The following is a 12224-nucleotide window of genomic DNA, read 5'->3' as shown; positions in this document are numbered from 1 at the left end:
CCTCATGTCATCTGCCTGCCTCAGCCTCCCAAAGAGCTGGGATTAGAGATGTGAGCCACTGATCCCAGCTGAAATAAAAAAATTAAAAAATTATATTTTACTGTTTTGAATTTTATTTAAAACTCTTTGCAAGAAATGATGCTGGAAGACTACCTCTTTAGAGTTGTAATCTATACATCCACAAGCTCTGGCGACTTTAAAGACAGGCAATGGAAGAGTGAGTGCTCAAATGTAGCAGACTGGCTCTTACTCATTTTCATAATCTGCTCACCCTAGCAATGGTGTAATATTATTCTGAGAATGTTAGGCAGCTAAAGCTGTTTCTTTTAATTCTTGTCCACATTGGTGACATGAGGAATAAAACTCACCATTTCATATATTTAGATACTGAATATTCTGGTAGCTCAGCACCAGACTCTGTGAAGTCATTCCTTTTGTTTATCTGTGACTTGGATTACATTCCAAGTATGAATTAACATAAAGCCAGACTAGATGAACAGTTTTAGAAGAATATGACTTGCTTTTTTTTTTGACGAGCTCATTTAGAAGGTGATACATTCTTTTCCATATTCATTTCCAAATGCTTATATAAGGATTGCTGAGTGACGTCTTGCCTAGTGATCTTAAACACTAACTTACACAAAGTACCTTGCTTCCTTGTCTCAGCACGTTAATACATCCCCTTTCCCCCATAGATATCTAGGGCAATGAAGTTGATGCTAGCCCAGTTCTTATAACCTGCTGCCAAGTATTTTGATGGCATTATCTGAAGTGTAGGTAAGACCTTTGCTGACCCAGCTACCTAGCATGCAACTGGACGTGTGAAGAGTAGGAATATGCTGGCCTTGTGTGGATGGATTTCGAGTACAATGGCCAACATTTTTACAGTCCCAGCTATATTAAACCAACCAATTTAATACCTTCTTTCTAGTTAAGCTCCAGTTCCTTGAAAAAGATATTGTTTATAATTATCATATAGCTATATTAGATATCATTTATTAAACACAATAAATACTGGCTGTTTTTAAATATTTTACATCTATTTTCTCACTGAATGCTCAAAACTATAAGATAGACACTATTATTGTAAACATTTTAGAGTTGACAGAGGTGAATCTTAGAGAGATCAAGTAAATATCACCAGGTAACTTTGGCAGAAAGTTGAAAAGCTGGGATTTGAAATAAGGCCTATGTTTTAAGCCACTCTATGACATTGCTCCACTGTACCATTGGTTTTGGTAGATGGATGTAGGGGAACTTAATGATTTAGATGTGGCTATTTAAGAACCCTTGTTGTTCTTGTAGTTAATTAAATTTGGAATATATTGAATATTATCACTAATCTCTAGCTAGCAACCAAAGAAAACAAGACATTAAAGATAGCAACAGCTTTACATAGAATACTTTTTTCAAAAATATTATACATTCTCCAATATTTTCTGTGGCTCTGAAAATTTGCTATCATAATCATTTCAATCTAGCTTGTTCCTTAAGTGCTTGAGAAGTACCTCATTCTACTCAACACATTGCCATATATAAAGCATGTGACAATACCAGATTATGTTCCACTTCTACCCCAAATAGTAACAAAACTCCTGCAATTTGTTAAGATATTATTAAACTGTGTGCAGGTGCTCAGATTAAAAAAAAAGTCCCTTCTTCCATTGAAGTTGGACACTACCACTACCTATTCAAATTCAAGTTGTCATGGCCTCGAATCCATGTGTAAAGTTTTTGGCAGGATAGTCTATTTCTAGTTGTTTTTTCAAGACTCATAATTTGGAACATTCTAGATTTTTAGATATAAAATTGCGTTGACGCTTTATATTCTTTTTCACTTTATAAAAAGGTTATCAATGGTTTATGTTAAAAACAGAAGCAAAAATTTGGAGGAAAGTTAAAGAAGTAGAGCCAGATAACAGAATTTTCTTTTCTAATATCTAATAAAGTGAAACAAAAAGATGAAAATAAAATCACAATAGGAAGGAAAAGATCACCAGAAACTATCAAAGGGAGAGAAAACAGATCTCATGCCATTAACTTAAAACATGTCACCTAAGAAAAGAAACAATAGATTTTGTCTAGGAGAATGAAAGTCTTCTAAACTTGCCTCTAGAAACCTGTTTTAACCATAAACTAGAAAATGGACATGTAAGTTGACAAAAATCTTAAGAATTTTCTCCTCATTCGGAGAAAAGTAGACTAAATGTATATTTTTTTCTTTTATTTTCCTCTTATGAAAGGATGGAAGTTGCAATGGTTACATTTGAAATATAAATGAAAAAAAGGAGAAGAATCAAAATTATTCACGCCTAGATGGAAACATAGTCTTCAGGGCTCCATGCTGAAGAACAATGCTGATACTACATTCTCCTCAAAACAATTCTGATAATTTTTCTTGACTCATGAAAGCCAACTAACTCAGTAGTTGTAATTACATACTTTTATGATCTGGTTTCCTTTTTCACTCTAAATTCTTATCCTCCTAATCTTCTAAATAAACAGTATGTTTTGCTTCTTAAATTTCAAATAATTTATGGAAAACAGAACTAATTCTTTCTAGCTGTTCCTTTTTGGATCCTTATTCACTCTTCTCTAATAACAATTAAAATGTCATTTTGTTTTTTGTAAATTTATTACATAAATTTACCATTTATATATCTTTCCTTCATTCTAGACTGTAATTAAGACATATACTTTTCCTATTTTTATCTTCAAGGGCCAATTTAGCACTGGAAATACAGACATTCAATGCATATTTGTTAAGTGAAAATATATTTTTTATTGAAGTATAATCTCCTTTTTTAACATTTCACAATCCTTTTGACCGAGTCCTTGAATGCTTGTTTCACTTGCTGATTTCTTAAAGTATATATGAAGGGATTCAACAGGGGAGTAACTGAAGTCACGAGTACAGCTATTCCTTTGTTGAAAGCACCTCCTTCTTTTGCAGAAGGATTAATGTACATAAACATGCAGCTGCCATAAGAAAGGGAAATGACAATCATGTGGGAGAAACAAGTGGAAAAGGCCTTTGTCCTTTGCTGGGCAGAAGGGATCCTCAGAATAGTCCTGATAATGTATGTGTAAGAAAGTGCCACCAGCACCAGAGTAACCACAAGAGTCACAACAGCCAGGAGGATGACCATCAGTTCTAGGAGTCTTGTGTCTGAGCAGGCAAGCTCCATGAGAGGCCCATAGTCACAGTAATAGTGATTCAGAATGTTGGAGACACAGAAATCTACCTGGCTCATGAGGATGATTGGTGGTAAGATTGCTAGGAATCCCCCCAGCCAGGAGCAGAACACTAGCTGTATGCAGACTCTGCTGCTCATAATAGTCATGTAATGCAAGGGTTTGCAGATGGCCACATAACGATCATAGGACATGGAGGCCAGGAGGTAAAACTCGGTAGCTCCAAGAAATATGGCAAAAAAATACTGAGTCAAGCAACCAGCAAAGCTGATAACTTTATTTCCTGTTGTCATGCTGGTCAGAAATCTGGGAATAAAAATGGACGTGAAAGAAATTTCTAAGAAGGAGAAATTCCTGAGGAAGAAATACATGGGGGTCTGGAGGTGGGGATCTAGTAAGGTGAGTGTGATAATAGTCAGATTTCCTAGGACACTTAGCATGTAGGTGAGGAACAGAAAGATGAATATCATCACTTGGAGTTCAGGTTGATTTGTAAGGCCCAGCAGAATAAACTCACCAAACATGGTTCTGTTTTTCATTGTTGACCTTCAGAAAACCTAAAGGCAAAAGGTGAGAATGATGAAAATTGAAGAGTTTCTTAGAGTAGGAGAGATAAAACTTATTTTAATGAACAGAATCAGTCATACATTGCTCACCATCCAGATGGCCCAAACCAGTGTCCCATTGGGCTGCACTTGGCTTCATGTAAGCCCCATATCTTTTGTGTAAGTGACCTTTTTCATTTCTCAAGTTGACCTGTTCCTAGGCACTTAAGGAAATTTATTATAGAATAACTACTCATGATTTTTTTTTCAGAAAAATAGAAGTTTTTGAACCTGTTGTTTCCTTTCAAATGTTTATAAAATCTTCACATGTAAAGTACTTTCTCTTGACTGTATTATAAGGTCTCCTACTTCTGTGCTTTTGGCACACATCTCTCTACCTCATTCTGTTTTCTGTGCTTTCCTGTTTCTTTCTTTCCTTTCTCTGCACTATTTGATGCTTAAATGGATATCTGCTATAGATCCTTATCTCCATTACTGTCCAAATCTCTGACATCCTTGTTTCAGAAACAAGTAGGAATTTCCCTACACAGGCAATGCTGAAGATCATCTCATTTCATATTGTGAGCCTTTTCCTCTACATGAACAAGGCTCAAGCATCAATAAGTCATGTTATTTAACATTTTATTATATGTTTCTCTGCCACATTCAGAGTCTTCCAGGCACTGATTTGAGATATGTCTCTGAGAAGAGAAATTTTGAGAGCTCTGTAAGCAGCATCACAGAATGGATTTTGCTCAGTCTTAGAGTCCTCAAAGGCAACTAAGGATGACAGTTTATCATGACCCAGACTCCTGTTTTCTATTCTTGTCTTACAGAAACCAGAAAAAGTTTTTGACAATACAAGTTCTTTGTGGATAAAGTGGTAATTCTCAGGGAAGGAAAATTTAGTGGTAGTATTGTGAGTGCATCTTTAGAGTTTTCTGATTAAGAGGCAAATAAAATATAAAGGGGTCCTTCTAATTTACATGCATGTGGATTAGAAAAATTATATCACAGTCATTCTTGTCAACCTTTCCATCTTTCCATACAGTTTTTGGAGGTCCTAGATGATGTTAAACATTGACCTGCATCTCCTGCAGCCCTCTTTTCCTTGTTTATACTAACCTGTGGTCTTTGGTAAGTACTGCATTTTCTTCCAGATTTTCACAGTTGATCACTTCATGATCCACATTTATAGAATGATAAAATCAGTGACTTTAAAAACATATGATGCTCATACCTTTGACAATCTGAATGACTATAGTATACTGTTTACCTTGTTGTTCCTAAGAGGTAAATCAAAGATGAGATGTGCCACATGGATCTTTGAGTAGTATAAACTTTAACATGTTTTCCATTGGCTTCCATCCACAGTTTACCTTTCCCTTAAGAAAAGTATCCAAGTTTGTGTAACTTAACCAAGAAAAAGAGGATATTATTTTCTATTCTAGGAATCCGATCCAGAATCAAATCATAGTTCCTGAGAGATACAGACCTTCATATGTGTAATAAAAAAGTAAAACAGAGCCCATAGCAGTTATTGAATTAGAAGAAAATACTTTGAGAGATAGCAAATTTCTTAAAATTTATGTTCTAAGAAAGATTATGTTGAGGTTCTTAGATGGCAGGGGATGGGCATCTTTGCAGTTTCTTTGTTAGCTGCAGTAACACAGGTTTTATCTGCTCTTTTTAGAGCAGGCACATGGGATCAATTTCCTGAAGAAGCTAAAGAAGCCCTGTGGACCCAAGTTCAAAAGGGGCTAATGAACTTCAATTGTTGGCAATTTTGAGAACAAACTGTAAACATATGGCTGAGAAGAGAGGTTCCAGAGAGACCATTGAGAAAAAGGTTCCATGAGAGAATCTGCTACAGCCATGAAGTTTGTGGGGAAATGTAGAGCAGTGGACAAACACTCCCTTGGGATGGGTGTGGCTGGCCTTGTCATTGTTTCTATTATCTCTCCTTTAATAAACCGATTTGGCCAGTGCTCAAACATGATATAAATGAATGACACTTCACAGGAAATCACCATAACCTAAATGCTGTGGTATCCTCCATGAATCTCCCATGTCTAAATTACGAAATTACTGACTCCATCAAACCAACAGCTGGAAAATAGTTTGCTGTTTGCATATTTTGCTAGTATGTTCAATTTAATGCATAGTTCAAACAGCCTCTCAGAAACAATCAGTCTTCACTTTTGAAACAAATATACGTTCACTCACTTCCCCATGGGATATCTCAACAGGTCTGCCAGCACACAGTCTTTGCAGGCAAGATCTTAACCACATTCAACTTTTTCCAGGAACACACATGTTGCTAATTACAAACCCTTGAAAATGTGGAAGCAGCTTTAAGAGTCAATACTGGGCAGAAGCTGAAACAATTTGGAGGAGTAGGCTAGAAAAAGCCTATATTCTGGTGGGGGGCTAGAATACAACAAGACTAGGGAAAACATGGAATTTCTTAGAGATTGGTTAAGTGGTTATAACCACAATGCTGATAGAAATATGAAAGAAACTACCATCAGAGTGAATAGGCAACCTACAGAGTGGGAGAAAATTTTTGCTATCTAACCATCTGACAAAGGGCTAATATCCAGAATCTAAAAAGAACTTAAACAAATTTACAAGAAAAAAAGCAAACAACCCCATCAAAAAGTGGGCAAAGGATATGAAAAGACATTTCTCAAAAGAAGACATTTATGCAGCCAACAGACACATGAAAAAGTGTTCATCATCACTGGTTATCAGAGAAATGTAAATCAAAACCACATGAGATACTATCTCATGCTAGTTAGAATGGCGATCATTAAAAAGTCAGGAAGCAACAGATACTGGAGAGGACATGGAGAAATAGAATGCTTTTACACTGTTGGTGGGAGTGTAAGTTAGTTCAACCACTGTGGAAGACAGTGTGGCGATTCCTCAAGGATCTAGAACTAGAAATACCATTTGACCCAGTGATCCCATTACTGTGTATATACCTAAAGAATTATAAATCATTCTACAATAAAGACACATGCACACATTTGTTTATTGCAGCACTATTCACAATAGCAAAGACTTGGAACCAACCCAAATGTCCATCAATGATAGAGTGGATTAAGAAAATGTGGGCTGGGTGCGGTGGCTCAAGCCTGTAATCCCAGCACTTTGGGAGGCCAAGATGGGCGGATCACGAGGTCAGGAGATTGAGACCATCCTGGCTAACATGGTGAAACCCTGTCTCTACTTAAAAAATAAAAAATAAAAAAAACTAGCTGGGCATGGTGGCGGGCGCCTGTAGTCCCAGCTACTCGGGAGGCTGAGGCAGGAGAATGGCATAAACCCGGGAGGTGGAGCTTGCAGTGAGCTGAGATCTGGCCACTGCACTCCAGCCTGGGCAACAGAGCAAGACTCCGTCTCAAAAAAAAAAAAAAAAAAAAAAAAGAAAATGTGGTACACATACACCATGGAATACTATGCAGCCATAAAAAAGGATGAGTTCATGTCCTTTGTAGGGATGTGGATGAAGCTGGAAACCATCATTCTCAGCAAACTATTGCAAGAACAGAAAATCAAACACTGTATGTTCTCACTCTTTGGTGGGAATTGAACAATGAAAACACTTGGACACAGGACAGGGAACATCACAGACTGGGGCCTGTCAGGGGATGGAGGGCTGGGGGATGGATAGCATTAGGAGAAATACCTAATGTAAATGACGAGTTGATGGGTGCAGCAAACCAACATGGCACATGCATACCTATGTAACAAGCATGCACATTGTGCACATGTACCCTAGAACTTACAGTATAATAATAATAATAATAATAATAATAATAATAATAAAATATGAACAGTAAAAGCCTTTCTGATAAAATTTCAGATGAAACTGAAGAGCAAGTTTTTAGAAACTGGTGGAAAGGCCATCCTTGTTATAAATTAGACAAGAACGTGGCTGAGCTGTGTTAATACTTGAGAGCTTTGTTCATCAAACTTGAGATTGATGAACTAGAGTATGTAGCAGAAGAAATGTCTAAGCAAAATAGAAGGAGCTGCATGGTTGCTTTTGGCCACTTTCATTGAGATTTAGGAACAAAGAAACAATTAAAAACATAATTTATAATTAAAGGGGAAGCAGAGTTGAAATATTTCAAAAACTTTCAGCCTGGCCATATAGAGTGAAAAATCATGTTCAGGAGAGGAAACCAAGAGTGCAGGACCATTTGCTAAAAAGATTAGCAAAGGCGAAAAAGAGTCAGATACTATTTCTCAAAACAATGGAAAAAATACCCTAAAGACATTTCAGAGATCTTCAACGGCTGCCTCTATCATCACAGGCCCCGAGGTCAAGGGCAGAATGCTTTCAGTGGATTGGCCTGGAGTGATCTTCATGGGTTCACTGCCCAGGGTTGCCTCAGGACTCTGCTCCCTACATTTTAGCACAGTACTCCATGGCTGCCTCAGTCATGGCTAAATTTGCCCCAGGTGAAGCTCATGTTGCAGCTCTGGAAGGCACAAGTTATAAACTTTGGTAGTGTCCATGTGGTGTTAATTCTGCAGGCTTTCAGAAAATGAGAGCTGTGGAGGCTTGGCAGCCTCCACCCAGATTTCAAAGAATAGCTTCAAAAGCCTGGGGTTCTCAGCAGAGATGTGTTACAGGGGTGGAGCCATCACAGAAAGCCTTAATCAAAGTAATAATGAGCAGAAATGTGGGGTGGGAGCTGCTACAGAGTCCCCACCATGGGGCTGGTGGGGCTGTGGGAGTGAGGCCACTGCAGAAAGTCCTCACTAGGGCCATGCTTAGTGGAGTCATGGGAGTAGAACTGCTGCTGAAACTCCAGAACTTGAGAGCTACCAATGTGCAATGCCATCCTGGGAGAGTTGAATGGACTAAGCCTAGGAAAATCATAGGGGCAGGCCTGCTTGAGGCTTTGGGGGACCAAATCATCAAGCCCAAGTGCAGAGAGTGCCAGACATGGAGTCAAAGGAGATTATTTTGGAGTTTTAAGATCTAATGTCTACTTTCTTGGGTTTTAAACTTGCTTCAGGCCTGTTATCTCTTTCTTCTTGCCTATTTTCTCCCTTTTGGAATAGGAGTGAGCCTTTCACAGGCTCACAGTTGAGACTTTGGACTTTGGCCTTCTGAGTTGGTGTGGGAGCAAGTTAAGACTTTGGGGCTTTGGGGGTGGAATGAACGTATTTCTATGTGAGAAGAACACAAGTTTAAGGAGCTCAGGGGAATAATAGTATGGTCTGAATGTCTCCTCCAAAACTTGCATTGAAACTTAAATTCCAATGTAGCAATATTGAAAGGTAGGACCTTTAAGTGGTGATTGAATCATGAAGGCTCAGTCCTTATAAATAGACTAATCCATTCACAGATTAATGGATTAATGGGTTATCATGGGTGTGAAAATACTGACTTTATAAGAAGAGGAAGAGAGATCTGAGCTAGCATGTTTGCATGCTCAGCTCCCTCACCACATGATGCCCTGTGTCACCTTGGGACACTGCAGGGTCCCCAAGAGTAGGAACACCCTCACCAGATACATCTCCTCAATATGCACTTGTCAGACTTCATAACTGTAAGAAATAAATTTCTTTTCTTCTTAGAGGTTCCAAGATGGCCAAATAGGAAGAGTTCCAGTCTACAGCTCCCAGCATGAGTGATGCAGAAGATGGGAGATTTCTGCATTTCCAACTGAGCTTTGAAGAGAGTAGTGGTTCTCCCAGCATGGAGTTTGAGATCTGAGAATAGACAGATTGCTTCCTCAAGTGGGTCCCTGACCCCCAAGTAGGCTAACTGGGAGGCACCTCCCAGTAGGGGCTGACTGACACCTCATACACCCGGGTGCTCCTCTGAGACGAAGCTTCCAGAGGAATGATCAGGCAGCAATGTTTGCCGTTCTGCAATATTTGCAGTTCTGCAGCCTCTACTGGTGATACCCAGGCAAACAGGGTCCGGAGAGGGCTTCCAGCAAACTCCAACAGACCTGCAGCTGAGGATCCTGACTATTAGAAGGAAAACTAACAAACATAGAGGACATCCACACCAAAACCCCATCTGTATGTCACCATCATCAAAGACCAAAGGTAGATAAAACCACAAAGATGGGGAGAAAGTAGAGCAGAAAAGCTGAAAATTCTGAAAATCAGAGTGCTTCCTCTCCAAAGGAATGTGCCTCCTTGCCAGCAGTGGAACAAAGCTGGATGGAGAATGACTTTGACGAGTTGAGAGAAGAAGGCTTCAGACAATCAGTAATAACAGACTTTTCCGAGCTAAAGGAAGATGTAAGAACCCATCACAAAGAAGCTAAAAACCTTGAAAAAAGATTAGATGAATGGCTAACTAGAATAAACAGCATAGAGAAGACTTTAAATTACCTGATGGAGCTGAAAACTATGGCACAAGAACTACGTGACAAATGCACAAGCTTCAGTAGCCAATTCGATCAACTGGAAGAAAGGGTATGAGTGATTGAAGATCAAATGAATGAAATGAAGCAAGAAGAGAAGTTTAGAGAAAAAAATGCACTGGGGAGTTATACCTGATATAAATGATGAATTGATGGGTGCTGACGAGTTGATGGGTGCAGCACACCAACATGGCACAGGTATACATATGTAACAAACCTGCACGTTATGCACATGTACCCTAGAACTTAAAGTATAATAAAAAAAAAAAAAAAAAAGAAATGAACAAAGCCTCCAAGAAATATGGGACTATGTGAAAAGACCAAATCTATGTCTGATTGGTGTACCTGAAAGTGACGGGGAGAATGGAACCAAGTTGGAAAACATTCCGCAGGATATTATCCAGAACTTCCCCAACCTAGCAAGGCAGGCAAACATTCAAATTGAGGAAATACAGAGAACGCCACAAAGATACTCCTCGAGAAGAGCAACTCCAAGACACATAATTGTCGGATTCACCAAGGTTGAAATGAAGGAAAAAATGTTAAGGGCAGCCAGAGAGAAAGGTCGGGTTACTTACAAAGGGAAGCCCATCAGACTAACAGCGGATCTCTCAGCAGAAACCCTACAGGCCAGAAGAGAGTAGGCGCCAATATTCAACATTCTTGAAAGAGTCCTTTCCCTATTGCCTATTCTTGTCAATCTCGTCAACAATCGGATGGCTATAGGTATTCGGCTTTATTTCTGGGTTCTCTATTCTGCTTCATTGGTCTATGTGTCTGTTTTCTACCAATACCGTGCTGTTTTAGTTATTGTAGCCTTGTATGATAGTTTGAAGTTGGGTAATATGATGCTGCTGGCTTGGTTCTTTTTGCTTAGGATTACTTTGTCTATTTGGGCTCTTTTTTGGTTCCGTATGAATTTAAGAATAGTTTTTTTTGAGTTTTGTGAAGAATGACATTAGTAGTTTGATAGAAATAGCATTGATTCTGTAGATTGCTTTGAGCAGTCTGGCCAGTTTAACAATATTGATTCTTCCTATACAGGAGGATGGACTGGTTTTCCATTTGTTTGTGTCATCTGTAATTTCTGTAAGCAATATTTTGTAATTCTCATAGAGATATTTCAACTCCTTGGTTAGATGTATTTCTAGGATTTTTTAAAAAATGACTACTGTAAATGTGATAACATTTTTGATTTTACTGTAAACTTGAAAGTTATTGGTGTATAGAAATGCTACTGAGTTTTGTACATTGACTTTGTATCCTGAAACTTTACTGAAGTCATTTTTTTTTTTTTTTTTAGTTCTAAGAAGCTTTTGGCAGAGTCTTTAGGGCTTTCTAGGTATAGAATCATATCATCAACAGAGAGATAATTTGACTTCTTCTTTTCCTATTTGGATGTGTTTTATTTCTTTCTCTTGCCTGATTGCTCTGGCTAAAACTTTTGGTACTATATTGAATAGCAGTGCTGAGAGTGGACATCCTTATTTTGTTTTTGTTCTTAAAGAAAATGCTTCCAGCTTTTGCCCATTCAGTATGATGTTGTTTGTGGGTTGGTCATAGACAACTTTTATTATTTTAAGTTATGTTCCTTCAATGCCTAGTTTGTTGAAGGGTTTTGTCGTGAAAAGATGTTGGATTTTACCAAAAGTTTTTTTCTGCATCTTTTGACATAGTCAAATGGGTATTGTTTTAAATTCTGTTTATGTGGTGAATCGCATTTATTTATGTAATTTTTTGTGATAAATTCTATTTATATATTTATTTTAAATTATTATTATTTCAATAGTTTTCAGGGAACAGATGATATTTGGTTATGTAGATAAGTTCTTTTCTTATAACATTTTAAGTTCTGGGGTACTTGTGCAGAACGTGCAGTTTTGTTACATAGGTATACATGTGCCATAGTGGTTTGCTGCACCCATCAACTCATCATCTACATTAGGTTTTTCTCCTAAAGCTATCCCTCCTCTAGCTTCCCAACCCCTGACAGGCCCTGGTCTGTGATGTTCCCCTCCCTGTGTCCTTGTGTTCTCATTGTTCAACTCCCATTTATGAGTGAGAACATGTGGTGTTTCAT

The 12224-nt window shown here is 38.2% G+C and overlaps 1 protein-coding gene across 1 annotated transcript; it reads right to left on the bottom strand.

Moving 5' to 3' along the window:
• Positions 1 to 2717: 2717 nt before the first annotated feature.
• Positions 2718 to 3756, bottom strand: LOC111541891 (olfactory receptor 6C4). The gene has a single exon (XM_023210866.1). It carries the CDS (start codon positions 3732 to 3734, stop codon positions 2805 to 2807), a length of 930 nt encoding a protein of 309 aa, XP_023066634.1. The 5' UTR covers positions 3735 to 3756; the 3' UTR covers positions 2718 to 2804.
• Between the last annotated feature and the right edge of the window lie 8468 nt (positions 3757 to 12224).

The sequence above is a fragment of the Piliocolobus tephrosceles genome, chromosome 10 (genome assembly GCF_002776525.5).
Source record: "Piliocolobus tephrosceles isolate RC106 chromosome 10, ASM277652v3, whole genome shotgun sequence".
NCBI lineage: Eukaryota > Metazoa > Chordata > Mammalia > Primates > Cercopithecidae > Piliocolobus > Piliocolobus tephrosceles.
This window is presented reverse-complemented; position numbering and strand designations above follow the sequence as displayed.

Excerpts from the sequence above, each read along its gene's own strand:
- LOC111541891 (XM_023210866.1), bottom strand. The coding sequence starts at position 3,734 with ATGAAAAACAGAACCATGTTTGGTGAGTTTATTCTGCTGGGCCTTACA.